Source organism: Condylostylus longicornis, unplaced genomic scaffold (genome assembly GCF_029603195.1).
Source record: "Condylostylus longicornis isolate FDR11 unplaced genomic scaffold, ASM2960319v2 ptg000006l, whole genome shotgun sequence".
Classification (NCBI taxonomy): domain Eukaryota; kingdom Metazoa; phylum Arthropoda; class Insecta; order Diptera; family Dolichopodidae; genus Condylostylus; species Condylostylus longicornis.
The window spans coordinates 4,332,357-4,350,820 of record NW_026577975.1 but is presented as its reverse complement, the minus strand read 5'-3'; the positions used below and the strand labels follow the sequence as shown (position 1 = coordinate 4,350,820).

At 21.7% G+C, this 18,464-nt stretch overlaps 2 protein-coding genes across 21 annotated transcripts in view; one reads left to right on the top strand and one right to left on the bottom strand.

Annotated features, from left to right (window-relative positions):
- LOC129618456 (uncharacterized) overlaps positions 1–18,464 on the top strand; it is a 260,920-nt gene that overhangs the window by 118,087 nt on the left and 124,369 nt on the right. For 17 of the 20 annotated variants that reach the window (XM_055533211.1, XM_055533224.1, XM_055533223.1 and 14 more), the window contains exons 4-7: positions 4,071–4,100; positions 9,706–9,877; positions 10,354–10,697; positions 10,780–10,842. In XM_055533211.1, the coding sequence (XP_055389186.1) occupies positions 4,071–4,100; positions 9,706–9,877; positions 10,354–10,697; positions 10,780–10,842 (609 nt within the window). The remainder of the gene's footprint in view (positions 1–4,070; positions 4,101–9,705; positions 9,878–10,353; positions 10,698–10,779; positions 10,843–18,464) is intronic. The other 3 variants (XM_055533226.1, XM_055533217.1, XM_055533216.1) reach the window with 2 other exon arrangements.
- The window catches only part of LOC129618459 (uncharacterized), a 52,757-nt gene continuing 45,485 nt past the window's right edge, over positions 11,193–18,464 (bottom strand). The window contains exons 6-7 of the mRNA XM_055533232.1: positions 12,934–13,155; positions 11,193–12,822 (exon numbers count right to left, since the gene is read on the bottom strand). Coding sequence (XP_055389207.1) covers positions 11,842–12,822; positions 12,934–13,155 — 1,203 coding nt within the window. The 3' untranslated portion in view covers positions 11,193–11,841. The remainder of the gene's footprint in view (positions 12,823–12,933; positions 13,156–18,464) is intronic.

Below are 18,464 nucleotides of genomic sequence, written 5' to 3'. Positions count from 1 at the left end.
ACAATTAATTTAATATGCTCCTAATAATTTAAGATTTTTCGTAAATCAAATTACTTAAATAAATATGTATGTAATTGTAAAAGGAGATTTTACTGTTCTCTTTAATTTTTAATTCAAAAAGCATCACATTTTCCCAAACATATATGTATGTAATTAACATTTATATCGCATTAAAGTAACCAAATCCATTAGTACAATATTTGCAACGCTTTAACATGTCATTAAATGAGAAGCAAAAAAAAATTAATGTTTTTTAAAGGGGGTTATGCAATAATGATTATGCTATGAAATTAAAAAAAATATCGCAATTTTTTTTTTTTTAATTTATAGCTTTGCAATCTAAGTTACTAGTTTATAAACTAGAAATAGTTGTCAAGCATTAAAATTATTTTTGTACAATTTTTATTTTTCTATTTCTTCTAAGTGCATAAATTTTGAGAAGCACGTTATTATGGTTCTACTTTTTTTTTCTGTGTGAATATGAGAAATTTTTTTTTTCTCAATAATTTTTGGTCATTGGCTTTTGAAATTTTTTTATATATTTTCCTACGATTTTTTGTATATCAATTATTTTATTTGATATATCAAAATGCTATTCATTGCTTCTATATATAAATTGATTGATGCAATATTCAATTCCATGTAATTTTTTTTTATCTAAATATTATTAATTAAGAAGTGGATATAATATGGTTGATAAATTCGACATGTTGCTAAACTATATACTTAAATTGTTAATTACTTGATAAACTTGTTATTTCCTCACTAGGAATAGGAAGTAATCAAATTTTGTTTTATTACGTTTACTATTTTTAGATGATTTAATTCAATATATTTTTATAGTGTAGACTTATGGATATTGAAATATTCAAGTAGAATTTCTCAATTGAATTTATATTTTAAAATATTTTGATATAAAATTATTGTGTAATCGTTTAAAAACGAATTTGTATAAATCACTTAATAAATTTTATTAAAATAGAAGTGATTTGTTTATTAAAAATCACTTTTTTTTTTAAATTTTTTTGTATTACAAATTTATTTACGACTGAAGATTATAATAATGTGAATAAGCTTTATTCATTTATGTGCTCTTAAGATAATTTTCTAGAAATTTATAAATTATTTTCTAATTTTCTATCATAATTCTGTGATAAAAGAATCTTTCAACAAATGTAATTCTATCTTATTTTCTATATTAGTGAAAATAATATTATTCAATATTTTATATTCCAATTTATTAATCCTGAATGCAATTAAAAAAAATATCATTCTCAATTTTGTATTTGTCTTAAAATTGTCAATATGACCTATTTAAAAGCATTCCTAAATATACTCGTACACTATATAACACTTCAAATTAAACTATACAAAAAGTATCAAGTTAAAATTGTTTACGTACTGTTACGCTCTTTTATTTCAATACAAAATTTAATATATTTATTAGAAAAATAAATGCCAAAGTCCTTAATATTCAAAATTTATGAATTAATTTTTATTCCCGTATGTAACAGATTATTTCGTAGAGAGATATTTCCCTCTTAGAAAAGAACTCTTAGATACTAATTTTTTAATTTTTCCTGATTATTTTTATTAATTCGATCTGATCATCACTTAAAATTAATTTATAAATTTATGTGAAAAATTGCAATGTCCTATTCTAAGGCTTGTTAATTTAACTGATTTTTGCTTCGATAAATAATTTAATATTTTTCCATTCAATTATATTTGATTTAATATTTTTTAGTGTGCTATTTTGAATACTTAATCATTCTTCGTTTCAGAAATTTTTAATTACTTTGTTTATTATTAATTGTCCGTAATTTGTGTAAACAGAATTGTAAGTCTCATATCTACTAGTTCTTGAATAAATTTTTTTTCCATAAACATTCACTTCTTCAATTTCGTGAATACCAATGTGACTTGGAATCCACATAAAAAGTAAATTTTTGTTTTAAATTCGTATATAATATTATTTTTCAACTAAATTATTATTATTGGGTAATTTAAGTTTTATTAATTATAATCTTCATAATTAATTATCATAATATAATTATTATCAATAAATTTTCCCGTGGTGCTATAGCATTAAAATATTAATTAATTAAATTTAAAATTATCAATTATCCATTATTATGCTTAATAAATTATCAAAAAAAAAATTTTTATACTCGTATAAATCAATACATTATTGAAATTGATGTACATACGGTGTTCTAAGTAATTAAAAAAAAAAAAAAATTCGAGTGAAAATTAATTTTAAAAATTTTATTTTAATTTTTTTTTTTTCCTTGTATATTTTTAAAATACTAACAAAAAAAAACATTCAAATCATATGCAAATTTTTGTGTAAAAGAAAATCAATTTAAAAATTATTAGGAAAAAAATAAAAGATTTTTCTTTTAATAAAATTAAATTTTCTTTTATATTTTTTATTATTCTTTTTTTTTTATTTTATATAATAAATACAAACATAATATCCTTCTTAGTTTTATTCAAAAATTTTATATCTAATGTGTGTTTTATAAGTTTTTTTTTTTCACCCTCTCTTTGTTTAATCACATTGTAATTTTAATTTTAATTTTTTATTTTTTTTTATTTTTGGAAAATTATATATCAAAATAAATAAATTTTATTAAATGTTATTAATTATTAATAAATAAATAAATAAATTACATTAAAAATATTGATTTTCTTTTTGTAAATTAGAACAAAAAAAAACTAGTTTTTAATATAAAAATAATTTTGTTTAATAAAGAAGCAAAAAAAAAAAAATATTGTAAAATTAAAATTTCTGACACAAGAAAAAAAAAATCACGTTTTTATTTTTCTTTTTTTTTAGTTTTTTTTTTCTTTATTTTGATTTTGTTTCTATAATAGCATTATTTTTCCTGTTTTTATCACTAATAACAAACAAGTTTTCTTTAAAAATTAATATTTAATAAAATGTAAAAAAAAAAAAAATTATATAATTTTTTTTATTTTAATTAATTTTTTTTTTTAATTCAATTTGTTTATATTTTCTTAATTTTTTTTTGTATTTTCTTTTTCAAATAAATTCTAGACTAAAAAAAAATAAATTTAGAACAACCTCACCATTATTATTTCCACAATATAAAATTAAAATAATATCAAATAAAATTGCATAACAATAGGCGTTAATTTTAATTTTTATTTTTCATATTCCTTATGTGCTTAATATTTATTTAATTTTAAAAGACTTGTATAATATGAACCTGTATACTACATAATATGAATAATATGCTTTGGGTTCATTTTGTATTAGAGCATTATAATGCTGCGTATAATGCTGAACTAAAAAGCAAAAAACATTTTCAAATTGAATATTGTAAAATAATCTCTCAAAAATCTTAAAAATTTTAAAATCTGTCATCACCTCTTCTTATATAACAATGACATTTCCCGTAAGTTACTAAAAAAAAAAACAAAATTTTAAATTTTACTATTTAAGCAAAAAAAAAAAAAAAAATCGCATAAATTGTTTAAAAAAATTTTATGTTTTCATTGTTTATACCAAATTTTTCTCATTTGTGTATTATAAAAAGTATGGTGTCGGTTAATTATTTTACATTTTAATTATTTTAGAATATTTCTGTACCAACTAGCTAGCTATTTTTTATTGTGTACCAAAAATACCATAATTGTACGAATGACAAACTTGTTCTATAATTTTTTTTTTCGAAAATGACAGCAATTAAGGCAAAAAAAAAGAAGTAGAATATTCACTGTTTTGTTTTTGGGGGACAAAAGTGGCGCACCTAGTAAGAAAATCAAGGACTAGCTATTTTGAATTTTATTTATTATGGTTTTTTATTATTGTTATTTAATGCATATTTTTAGGGGTAAAATATTTACTTTTTTTTTAATGTATGACATTCATAAATTTTTATATATGAAAAAAATTATTAAGAAAAAACAATATTTTAAATAAACGTCTTAAATATCTTTAAAACAACAAAAAAAAAAGAAAAACAAACAAACAAAAATATTCTTTCGTCCACATAAATTTTTTTTGTTTTATTTTTTTTTTTTGTTTTTTCGTTTTATAGATGGGAACACGAGCACAGAAATCTAAAAAGGTAAAATAAAAAACAAAAAAATTTCCAAAAAAAAAAAAAATCAAATTAATTACATTTATAAATTAAAATAAAAAATCTTAAAAAAAAAAAATGTTTATTTTAAAAATAGAATGTTTTTTTTTTTTTTTTTTTTTTGAAATATATTTAGAGAAATGAATGCATTTCGTGTTATGTTTTATATTGAAAAATATTGCATGAAATAATTTAGAATTTTTTAAAAATAATTTAAAAACAAAAAATTATTTAATTAAAAGAGAAAATAAACCATTTTTTTTTTTGTAGAAAAAAATTCGAAGCAAACATTTCATGTTCCGAACATTTCATATTCTGTAATATTATTCCAGGAAAGTTTTCCAAATGACGTCTCATTTAATAAGATTAAGAAGTTCTCATTTTATAAGCCATGTTCATATATTAAAATAATTGTTCTCTAAAAAGTTGATTGCTATGTTCACCCCTGGCCTTATTATGTTATATTATATTTTAAAATATTTAATGATATTCATTTTATTTACGCTAGATGGCATTATTATCTCATTTAATATTAATGCAATTATTTTAAAATAATGTGAATAATTAGAATAATTTACAATATTATTCCTTATCATGTCATATAATCGAATGTAAGAAATTGTCGTTATGCATTTCCTTTAATATTTATTTTTTTTTTAATTTCTGACAACATAATTCACATAAATTGTTATTAAATATTATAAAGATATAGTATATCTAGTGACCGTAATTGATTTAAATTAAGATTAAAGAAATTTAATTGAATTTATGGTGAAAAATATGCGTATTCACAAATAAATTTTACACAACATCTTAAGATTTCTAAAAAAAAAAAAATAAAAAAAAAAAATAAAATCTTATGGAATCTTTAATTTGTACTCGTATGTTTGAATTTTTGTAAACTCTTCTACAACATATTTTTATTCAAAAATGTTCCCCTGATCGTTCTCATTACTTCGTTTAGAAAATGTATAACAAAAATATCGAAAACAATGTTAATAGGTTTATGACAAAAAAAAACATATAATTTTTAAACAGCTGATATATATGGGGGTATCTAAAGAATTAAAAAATAAAAATGCAATAAAAATTATTTTTACATTTTTTTTTTATTATATAATAATATAAATTACAATTTATTGTCCTTACTAACATATAGGCAATATAATTTATATTGAGCTATTAAATAATTATTTTTGTTCAAATCTCTTACAATACTACATAAAATTTTTTTTTTAGTATATTATATTCTTATAGTACAATAACTCAAATATTATTGTATGAGAAAATAATTTGGCAAAATTTCAATATTTTTTTTTTTCAATAATTCTGTTCCACTGACCTTTTTTCTTAAATTATTATTATAATATTATAAAAATATGTACGTATATTTTCAAAGTGAAGGAAAATTTTCAATTTAAAAATAGCTGTAATATTGAATTTTTTTCGAAAAGAAAATATAAAAGAAAAATATAGATTTTCATATATACATACAATCATGTATACATAGATTTTTATTTTCGAATAAAATATACGATCTCTTTAAGTCAACAAAATTATTTAATAAGACCTCATGGATTTTGATGATATACTAACTCAATTAGAATTAAAAATACCTTATGACAGTAGAACAAATCTAGTATATTAATATTTATATAAAATAAATATATTATAATGATTGCTAACTAAATTATAACATCAAATTTTATTACGATATTGAGTACTACAATAATAAAAAGTGCAAAATGCCGCGTACCTGTAGTTAATAACATAACATTTTTGTTTTATTTTTGTATCACCATAAAATTTCCTATTCTGTGCTGAGAATTTAATTTTTTTTTTTCCTGTTCTCAATTAATAAATTCTCATCAATTTTAAGAGAAAAATTAAAATTTATTAATAATCATTATAATTTTTATGTAGGAGCATTGTTTATTTTTCTTTTTTGTTCCGGAATGAATTTAATGAGTAGTGTTTAAAGTATAAATAAATAAAAAAAAAAATAAAAAAATAAATAAATGAGTGAAAATAAATTTTTAATTTTATTTTTTTTTATAATGAGTGCTTTTCAGTAGGTAAATAATAATTATAATTTCATTATATAATATTTTATAATTAAATAAAATCAAGCATGCGAAAATTAATTTAATATAACAAAAAAAAAATTAAAATCTTCTAAAAGTACAGTATTCTTTTATACATATAAAATTTTTTCCAATTAAAATCAAGAAAAAAATTTGAATAAATTAAATTTAATGGTTAATTTTAGAAAAGATTTAAAAAATTATCTAATCTAACTAAAATACTTCTTATTCTTATAAGTTGATCAATAACCTTAAATATACTACCCTAATCATATTATCAATAACGTAAACGTAACGGTAAATTCCCGAACAATTTGTAATTAACTACACCCCTTGTTTGAAAGCTTATTTTATTAGCTTCAAAATACTTAAGTCAAAAAATTAGAAAAAAGTAAAACAAAAAAATAACAATTTCCTTAGACTTAATCAGATATTGACCATTTCAGATAAAATATTGACAATTTATAATTGGTACACCAATTGTTACGCCCAATTAATTTAAAATGTAACATCTATCAAAAATCAAGAGTAATTTAATTTATTTAAGTTAAATTCATATTGAAAATTCTTTCATTTTATTCATATTTGTAGCAGTATAGTGAATGAATGATCTATTTTCTGAAAATATTAAAATATCAATAATTGAAAAACATTAATCTAGTTATTCTTTTGAAGAAATATCTAAAATTTACAACTTAGTTGAATCTATTATAAAACACAAAATTCAAAAATAATGGATCACTAGAAGAAAACATTAAGAAAAGAGGTTGCATTTCAAAAATAAATTATAGAGATTCAAGAGCTCTATCTTCTGTTACCAAAAAAAAATTAATTACACTGTGTTAACCTACATATCCGAATATTTACATATATAAATTATGCTTATTTTTACTTAAATGTTTTAAATATGAGAATATTTTTTTAATATATTCCTGTACCAATTAATAATAGTTAGGATGATAGTATACACCTTTTAATTAGTATAATTTAATCGCTTGAATTCCCACAAATATTTGAAAACCATGTCTCCTAATTGTTTCCAAATAGTTTGTGAATATAAGAAATGTATCTGCAATATTAAAATTAAATATTACTGAACAAATACTCGTTCCATTGCAATATGAGCTCCCCATTTCCAAACTATTTTCAATAAACAAAACTCAAAAATTTCCGAATTGAAAATATTTTAATCGTATTGTATTTAATTACCTTTTCTAAAATTTCGAATTTTCAATAATAAAATTTTAATTTGGAAAAAAAGACAAATATTTTTCAATGATTTTCATTTTTCATTTTATTTAAAATTTTATTTTAAATTTAATAATTTTAATTATTTGTTTTAATTTTACTTGTTTTTTTTTGTTTTCTTTAACTAAAAGTTTTTTGTTTTTATTATTTTATTTACACATATACATGCATATATTAATATTAATATTATATATACCTTTTTGATTATTTTTCTTGTACAATAATAATTAAAAAATAAAAAATTTAGTAAGTTTATAGTATCCTTTTAAATAACCTAATAATAAAAAATAAAAAAATAAAAAAAAAATACAACATAAACAAACAAAAAGGAAAAAAAAAATTAAAAAACAACAATTCACAACATAAAAATATTTAGCATTCCATTAGGGGATAAAAAAAAGATAACAAAAGAACGGAGAAAAAAAGGACTTATCTTAGTCCTTAATTTTTGTATCCTTTATTATATTATAAATGTATTAAAACGCAATGGAATTTAAATTATCATTTTATTTAACAAAAATACCAAAACACAACCAAACCAAAAAACAAAAAAATCCTGAAATAAAATAATTTAAAAATTACAGACGACAAGCAAATAATCTCACATATTACAAAGAAAAAACCAACATACCAAAACAAAACACAATAATAATACACACAAAAAAAAATGGCAACAAAATTACAATAATAATATTAACAACAATAGCAATAATAACAAAAATTAATATTGAATTAAAGGATCTTCTTCTTCTGCATGATGATAACATTAGAGATTGTTCCTTTTTTTTTTTGGTTTCTCTTATTTTTTCTCTTTCAATTTCTTTCTGCTTGTTTCTCTTTTCGTTTTTCATTTTTTTTTTTAATTAGGGGTAATTCTATATTAAATAAAGAAATTTCATGAATTTTTTTTTTTTATAATTTTTCATAAATTTAATCAACTAATATCTTTTCTCTTTTTGTTTCGGGATAAATAATTTATCAATGAAAATTTATTGATAAGAAAAAGAAATATAATTAAAAATTAAATAATAATATTAATTTTAATTCAATTGAAATAAATGAATTTTGTGGATATTTAATTTCAATTAAATTAATTAAATTTTGATTCTAGTAAATTTTTATGGAGAATTACAAGTGTAATCAAAGAGAATACATTTCTTTTTCTCTTAAAATTGAGTATTATCAATTACATTTCAAATGTAAACTCAATATTAAAGAGATTATTAGAATTTAATTGAAATTCTCTCGCAAATAAATTTTAATATTTATTATTCTGTTATATTTTATTTCACTTTCTTGATTACGCATTATTTCAGAGAATTTTTAAAAAATTTCTTAAAATTTATTGATTTATGAATTTAATTTGTAAAATTTATTGTAACTTTAATACAATTTTTAATATAAATCAATATTTTATAGATGTTAAGGATGTTATCAAATTTGTAACAATTACAAATACTTTGTAATCCGAAACTGTTCTAATTTTATATTTTTAAAAATGTCCCTTTCATACTGTTTTCCAATCCAAATTTATATTTTTATTTTCAAAAAAAAAATTCAAAATTTTATAAAAAAATATTCTTAATTCTTTTATAATCCGACGTTGGTTTTAAATGGAATTACCTGCATTTTCTTTTATCTATTCACTCTTATATACTCTTTTATTTTTATGTAATTTAAATATTAGAATGTATAATAAAATAAGTAATAAAAGTAACAGTAATAATATGATAAAAGCAAAAACAAAAAATAATAGTAAACATAAAAAAAAAAGGTAATACTGGTTTTGTTTTAACTAATATATTTTTCATATATAACGCTTATATAACAGCATAATTTTTAACTGCTTTCATAATTTTATTATGATTTATTAATTTTATGATTTTTATTTTTCTATTTCATTTCTATACTATTTATACATAATATAAGAATAAATAAAAGAGCTAGAAAAATTAAATAGAAAAAAAATATATTTTTTTGCTTGAAAAATTTATTAAAGCTTTTTCCTGCTTTCTTATAGCTATATACATTTATTAACTATTTTTAAATTTTATATTAAGTAAAAGTAAAATAATTAATATAAGGAAATTTATATATTACATATATATTTTGTGTTATATAAGAGAAAAACTAAAAAAAATTTTTTTAATAATTTAAAATTAAAATTTGTTATTAATTTTAATTTTAATTTCTTAATTTTTCTCTACAACAACAATATGCAACATTTTATTGTATATATGTATAAATATACATGTATATAGGGCCAAAATGTACGTGGCTATACACCAATCAATCAAGGACCTTTATTTGATGAAGATCCTGGGATTATGTCAGAAGTGGAAACAGCTAGTACAGGTTTTAGGCGAGGTAATAAACAAAGATCATCATTACCAGTTGTAAGAACACCATCGAAAACATTAGAAAGGCCTCTTGGTAAGTTTAAATTGTTCATAAAAGCATTATAAGTATTATTTTCTGAAAATAAATATATATAGATATGGAAATACAAAAATATTTATCAATCTATTCAAGATCCCATCCTATTGATCCCAAGATCCGTTTTTCCCATTAAGTTGCAATTGAATATCAAGAAAAATATTTTTTGTAATGTTTTAATGAAATAATAACCGACTATGGAATTATTTTCAGTAAAAACAATCCAATTAAAATTTTTTAATAAAAATCCGTACAATTTTCATTTTATCTTTATTTTAAAGTTCGAACTTACCGCTATATTTGTTCATAAACTCTAAACAAAAGAAAGATTAATAAATTTTTCGAAATAAAATTAAATTCTATATTAAAGCAGCTTTAATATATCTCCGAGACATTGCATTATGAATAATATTATATAAAATTCAAAAATAATTTTATAATAAGATATTACAAGGAGTTCATATATTATTTAGGTTTAGTATTTTTACAATACCGTTCCGAAACAAAGAGGGCACTATTACCAAATGAAATAACATCAATAGATACTGTTCGAGCATTATTTGTACGTTCATTTCCACGTCAACTAACAATGGCCTATTTGGAAGGACCTAATGTTAAAATTTATATACATGATGCTAGTAAAGATATGTTTTATGAATTAGAAGATGTTAGATCACATTTACGTGAAATACGTGATCGTTCTGTATTACGTTTATTTGAATCAAATGAAGTTGCAGCACCACAAGTATTACCAGGTGGTCCTGGTATACCACAACCATTACCACAGCCACAACAAGGGCATTGGGATCAAGATCAGGTAAATAATGAAAAAAAAAATTTTATTCTAAAAATATTTTAATTTCTATCTCTTTTCTCTTTTATTTATTTATTTATTACAGAGTTATTTTAGTGAACCTGAATTTGACTCTGAATATCAACATCAACATATCCATAAATCAAAGGTAAGAGTATTAATCATTTAGTTGAATAAAATAATAAAAAAATAAAAATTAATTTTTATAAAAAAAGAAAAACATTTTTTTTTACTTTTTATTTTAATTTTAAAAACTTATAAATACACAATAAATGTTAATGGCTCTTACAATAATTAAAAATAATATTAAAAAATAAAAGAAAAAATAGAAAAATAAAATGTGAAAGGTTCAAAATTTTTAAATAAAATTTTCTGGCTTTGTTTCTAAATATTTGTTTCTATGTTTTCATTTAAATTAGAATTTATGACTTAAGAACTACACACAAAAAAAAAAAAAAACACCTTCAGAGAAATGAATTTTGCTATTGATGTGTTTTGTGATAGCAATAAAATTTTGTTGCATCAAATCTATTTTTACAATGGAATGCAATGGAATTATTGTAAAAAAAAAAATTATGAGTTCATCATAGTTAAAATAAATTAGAAATAAAAAAAATTTAAAACAAAAAATGAAATGTGAAAAATTTACAAAACAAAAATAATTGGATCATTTGGCATCCCTTCCATATTTGTTTAAAATTTTTGTTTTTTGTATTTTAAATGCACAACTCATGTTTATACAGCGGATGTATATGATATGATATGATGAATGAGAGCAAGAACGACTAGAGCTTTTGCTGTGCTATTTTTTTTATATATAATTTCTCTTTTAATTGCAATGTATTATGTATGTATATATGTAATAGAATTTAAAATTAAGAAAAATATGAAGTAAGTAGATAGTACAGCGTGGTAAACAATAGTACAAACGATTTCTCTTCCTCTACATTTCTATTATTTCCTACATTATGTAATTTAATTTAATTAAAGAAAATTATTTTAATAATAATACAATAATACTTGGATCATTCTATTTTATACATACATACACACCTACATAATAATTAATAGTATAATTATAATACAACAAAAAAAAAATATAAGGTTTGTTTATTTTTCTTTTCTAAATTCTAATGAGAGAGAAATTTTAAAAATAACCACAACCACCCACACTTCTTCCCTTAAGTGTACCATCTTGTATTGTTTTAGCATCATTCCATGCAAATACAATTGCTCCTTTAAATGGTTCTGAATCACATGATGTACATAATTGCATAACAGCTTTAACTTCTTCTTCAGCCGGTTCTTTGTCATGTTCTTTAATTTCATCTTCAAGATTTGATTTACTATCTAAATTTTGTTTAAATGATAAATGACCGAATTTAGCTAAACCTTGAAATTCATAACCATGTGCTAATAATGTATCATCAACAACTGAACCATCGTTAAGCATAACAAGACCACGTTTTGTTTTTGATGCCATCATTGTATCACGTTTTCTAATAGTTTTTGTTTTATTATTTGTGCTACTACTAGTTTTGGCAACAGTTTCTCTCTTAAAAACAAATCTAGATGTATTTGGATTTGGATCGAATAATAATGAAGATGATGATGAACCTGATGAAGATTGACTATTAGGATTTAATGAAGCTGATGATGTATCAGCTGGAAATTGTATTGCTGATGAAAATTGTGCTGATGGTACACCACTAAAACTATTTGTTGATATTGAAGCAGGCTGAGCTGCATGAATATATAATGTAGGTGTTTGTTGTGATGGTTGTGGTTGTAATGATACTGAACTTAATTGTGATGATAAAATTGATCCTGATGGTCTTTGTCCAATACCATTTGATGCTAATTGTTGTGCAATTAATCTTGAATTTGTATGAAATTGACCATTAATAAAATTTGTACTTATTGTTGCTTGTGGTGAAACAACACCACCGCCACCACCACCACCTTGTATCAGCGGTAATGATCCTCCTATTAATTGTGATGGTACACCTTGTACAGATGGTTGTTGTTGATTTTGTTGTTGTTGTGCTGGATTTGCTAAATTAATTCGAACACGTGTTGGTATTTGTCCATTTGCTAAATTTGGATTCATTGGTAATGGTGATGGACGCTATTTTAAATAAGAGAATGCAAAAAAATTTTTATTTTTAAAATATACACATGTGCAATTAGTAAAAATATAAATTAATAATAAATGAAATTATGCAATATATAAAATTACATTTCTTGGTGGTGGTAGTGTTGTTGTTGTTGCAACTCCATCATGATTAAAATGATGTACATGATGATGTTTATGATCACGATGTGCTTTACCAGCTGATAGTGCTACTTTATAAATTTGTAATAATGTGAATTCAAAATGTAATCCATCTGCTATATGACCAGTTATTGATGGTCCACCTGTATATAATAATCCATGTGCTGGTATATGATATCCGACCAACTGTAATCGACAACATTTTAAATTCAATAAATTATTAAACAAGAAATTAAATAAAAATATTTGCAAAATGTAAAAAATAAATTTTTTTTAAAACAAGTTTTATTTCTTGTTTAATTAAGTGACACGCTAACATAATCTGTGGTAATCAATTATTTATTTCCTAAATTTAAACAAGTTTTCTCTACCTCTTCCTTTCCATTATGAAGAAATTCCGAATTTTGACACACAAAAATTTTTATCATAAATGCTTATAGGATAACTAAGTGGTTTTTAATTAATGGAAAATGAAAAAATTTTCCAAAAAATTAAAAAATTTTTTTTTACTCTCAAAAGTTCATTAATCTTTATTGATCAGAAAATTGAAAAGTAAAAAATCTCATAACCGCATACTAAGTGAGCTCATATTATGACGATGATGCAATATAGGCATTTGTGTGCATAATTAATAATTATATGTATATGTGTAATACGTATATGAATTACAAAAAATGAATATAAATGAAAAATTGTATTCATCAGTCACTCAGTTATCATACCATTGCAAATTAATCGTTTTAAATTTCCCGTTTCGCAAAACTATATACTTATATTACAACAATAAGATGAAACAGAAAAAGAAAAGTAAAAGAAAGATAAAAATGGCAATAATATAATCAAAATAATATTATAGAAAATGAAGAAAACAAAAATAAATAAAATCACTTGAAACCATACTTGAATGATGTCTCAATTATAAATGCGATTTACAATTCCAATATGCCACATCGTTGGACTCACTTATGTATATACAAAATGTTACACTATACAAATTGCAATAAATGCAATGGAATGCAATGGAATGCAACGAATCAGAAAAGAAAAAAAGTAGAAACTCTACGCTTCTTTCTTTTTCAATTTTTTTTCTTCATTTATTTCAATTTGCATACTATTTACTTTTATGAATATGCAAAAATAAAAAAATAATAATAAAAATAATAATTACTGTCACCAAACTCTTATGCTCTTATATTACTTTTACCACTTTTATACAACACAATAGATAAATAATAAGCGATTTCATAAAAGAGAAAAAGAAAAATTTGCATAATAGAATAAGGCACAAGTGCTTGCTTATACTGTTATATGAGAATATTACAAACAGATATAGTACAAATAAAATAGGGTAGCCAGAGGTATAATAATTTCAGACTAAAATTATTTTATTGTAATTTTTTATTATTTGGATTATTTTAAAAAAAATATTTAACCCAGAGACACAAAGTGTAAAACAGGAAATTAAGTGAAATTATATAAGAAAAATAAATTATTTAAAATGCGCAATATGGTGATTATAAAGGAATACTCGTAGTTAAAAATCAATGGAGCATTTTTGATTTTATATATTTTCCATGAAGCTTGGACTTATATCATAAACTATACTTCAGAGAATGAGATAATACAAAAAACTTCATTCCTTTAAGGCCATATATTGATATTCGAGATTCAGACACAAGCTTATCCATTTTTTGTCACATTGTGAAAGTTTGGTAGTTTCTCAACCCTATTTTTTATCATATACATATTATGTTTATGTAATTAATATACTTTACATCATTGCAATATATTTTATGAAAATGGTCATAGATTGACACTTTTATATTTTTATTGTCCCTGATTAATTTCATTTGCTTATACTCTTTGTGTCATTTTTCACCCAAAACTAGACGTTTTAATTAAATGTAATATTCAACATCTATTATTATAAAAAGTTCAAAGTATTTTCTACTCTTAACATATTATTCTGTTGAAAAGAACAAAATTGAAAGATCAAATTTAAATGGCACTATTATATAAAACACTCTATTTTTAATTTTATTGTATTCTATTCTTATCATCTTGTAGAAAATTAATAAAAATTATTGTTAAATGAATTATTAGTGCTTTAGTATTGTGACCAAATTCAATGGCAATTGTACATTAGAAGAATACGAAATCAATGATTACAAAAATTGAAGCAAAAAAATGTTAATTTTTTATATAAGTTTGCATAATTGTTATACCTTATGTAATATGAAACACATCTATAATATTTCTGGGGTAATGAAGCAATTGTATAAATGGACTTTAGAAATTAATGAAATCTCATTATAATGCGACTTCTTTGTGAAAACCAAATCAAAGTGATAATAAGACAATCAATTGAAATTGTAAAATTTTGAAGTGAATCACAAACTTAATAAATTCTTTAATTCAAACAAGGAATATTTAGTAAACATATTAAGCTCCTAAAATTTCTACAGAAATATCATATAAAATCCTCTGTTAAATATAATGGTCTTAAGATTTAAATTATTAATCATAATGGTCTTAAGACAATGGTCTTAAAATAAAAGGAATTAATTTTTCAATTCGGATTTTATGTCACGCAAAGAATAATTATTATTTTTTAGTATTATTTTTGAACTCATTTTATAGTGCAATACCACTTCAAGTACCTACACATGTTTCGTACTTATCTTAAATTAATTAATTAAAAAAATGATATAAGGTTAATATTTTTAATGATATTTAAATTCTTAAGAAAAATTCAACTATTATTTTTCAAAAAATAAATCGTATACTTTTTATTCTTTGACATTTTTCATCACAAATTTTTCATATATAATAAAATAAAGGTCATTTGAGTTTTCTTTGAAATTTTTTCTATATTTATACACATTTAAACTGTTCGTCCTTTTCCAACTATTAATTTGTTTTTTATTTCTCTTTAAATTATACGTAATAATAAGAAATGAAAAGATACTTTTCTTTATTTTGTTTAAACGAGGCGTTGTTATTATAAAGATATTGTCCTTTAAAACAAAACGAAAAAAAAAAATCATTTAAAATTCTAAAGTTTTTAAAGCATGGAAAATAAATTAATTATCAGAGATACAGAAAATCTTTAAAAGATTTCGTTTTTGTAATTTTCCGCCTTCTATGAATTTTCCTTAAAAAAAATAATATTTCTGTACATATTTACGCAATATAAAAATGAATCCAAGGTTGAAGGAAATCATCATACCCTTTTTCATTTCGCTTCTATGTATATAGCTTCTTTTTCTTTGATTTTATTTCATTTCAAAAGTCAAAGATGAGAAAAACAAAAAAATTAATTTTTCTTTCCACAATAATTATTTCAAAATATTAAAAAATTATTTAATATGAATTTGTTTTTAAAATTTTAGTTGAGAGAATTAGCGTAAATGAAGTTGTTCTAAATTATCCTCAAATATTATGTAAAAAATTATGAAATCTAATACTACAAACGAAAAATATAAATACTTAACAACTGTTATACGAGAAAAAATTTTTTTTCCAAAAATTTTAAATCCTAAAGTGTGACAAATTCTAACTATAAAATTGTTTTTATAAAAATTTATTTAAAAATTTACGTTGAAAATTTAATTTAAAAAAATTGTCACGAAATTTAGATTTACGATATTTCAAAATTTAATACTAATCGGATTATTTGTCAAAAACAATAAGTTTTTTAAAGACAAATAAGTTGCTTCTTATTATTGAAAATTAAAATCAAAATTATTGAGATTTAACTATACGTGGAATTAAAAAAAAATTTTTAAATATTTTCAAAAATATTGCATATTTTTAGGATAACAAGTATATAAATCTGATTATTATCGCATTTGTATAAGATAAATTTGATTTTAAGAGATAGAATTATTTTATTTTGAAGATAAAATCTAAAATTTTAAATATTTTCGAATAATTTTCATTCTTTTTTAAAAAATTTCTTATTATTTTATAGAGGATTTCATTGAGTAAATATCAATTGAAAAAGAAATTTATTGATTAGAAAAAAATTGAACTGAAAGTGTTTGTATGTTTCTGATGAAGTCACTTGAAATGACGATATTTTTTCTGACGATGATACTGTGCACATTTCCTTCTCATTTTGTATACAAAACTCTGTAATAATTAAAAAAAATATATTTTAAAAATTCTAAATTTTTATTTTAATACACCAAATTATTATAATTATTTTGTTTAGAAATGTTTCAGTCAGAATATTTTTCCATCTATACAGCAATAAATATTTTAATAAAGAAAATAACACTTTTATCTTTCTACGACACACAACTTATTGAGATCAAACTGCATAGAAATGTAATAGAAAAAGTTGAATAATTCTATTTCTCGCGCACTAATAAATTAAAAAGTTGAAGGAAAATATTAAAGAAGAAAAGAAAAAATAAATAAATAAAAGGTTTTTCCATCAAGTTGGATTTTCACCTACTTTTCTTTCAGTTCTACACCTTTACATATAAAGTTTTTATTCCTTCATTTAAAATTCAAAAATGAAATTTATATGCGTACATTTACACTTACAAACATTTTCCAATATTCTCTTATGATAGTCAAAGTTTCTTATCAATGACAATTTGTTATACAAAGTAAAGAGAATTTTATTTTAATGCAAAAACAAAATTTATATTATTTTCTTTTACAAAAACTTTATTAAAATTTTTGGGTTTCAAATGGGATAGTGATGCGTTATATGCTGTTGTATGCCGTTAACAGCACTCAGCCTCTCCTATTCAGTTCCTATCCTCACCTTCGCGAGGTGAAACCTGTTAACTTGAGCAACCAGCATGAACGATTGGGTAACCAACCCCAGTGTAGTAATCTGGTCAGGAACAGACGAGGAAGGAAGAAACGGTGCTGCCTTGTACTTCACGAGATTGGGCTCTCAAAGGCTAGGAGACGAAAACTCCGAAATTAAATGACCTGGTCCTCCAAGTTGGGGGTTGTTCGTGCGGCTAACAACTGGACAACGTGAAAAAAATACTTGTTATGGAATCTCACAATGAGCCTCGGATATTGAATGGAAATTTTGGAAACCAGACCCGGAACCGTCCTAAGGATAATGATTTGAAATTAGCAACTTGGAATGTAAGAACTATGTTACAAGTAGGTAAAATGCAAGAAGTGGCAGATGAAATGATTAAATATAAACTTGATCTTATTGCTCTACAAGAAATAAGATGGGCAAGTAAAGGGAAAATTGATAAACCTCTCTACACGGTATACTACAGTGGAAGTGCTCCTGGTAGAAGAGCAGGATTGTATGGAACTGGATTTATGATAACCAAAAAATTAAAAAAATCCGTAATAGCCTTTGAGCCAGTTAATGATAGAATATCACTTATTAAACTGAAAGGGAAGTTTTGTAACATAACTATAATAACCGCTTATGCCCCAATCGAAGACGCAGATAATGAAGACAAGGATATCTTTTACGAAAATTTGAGCAACGTATGTGAAAAAGT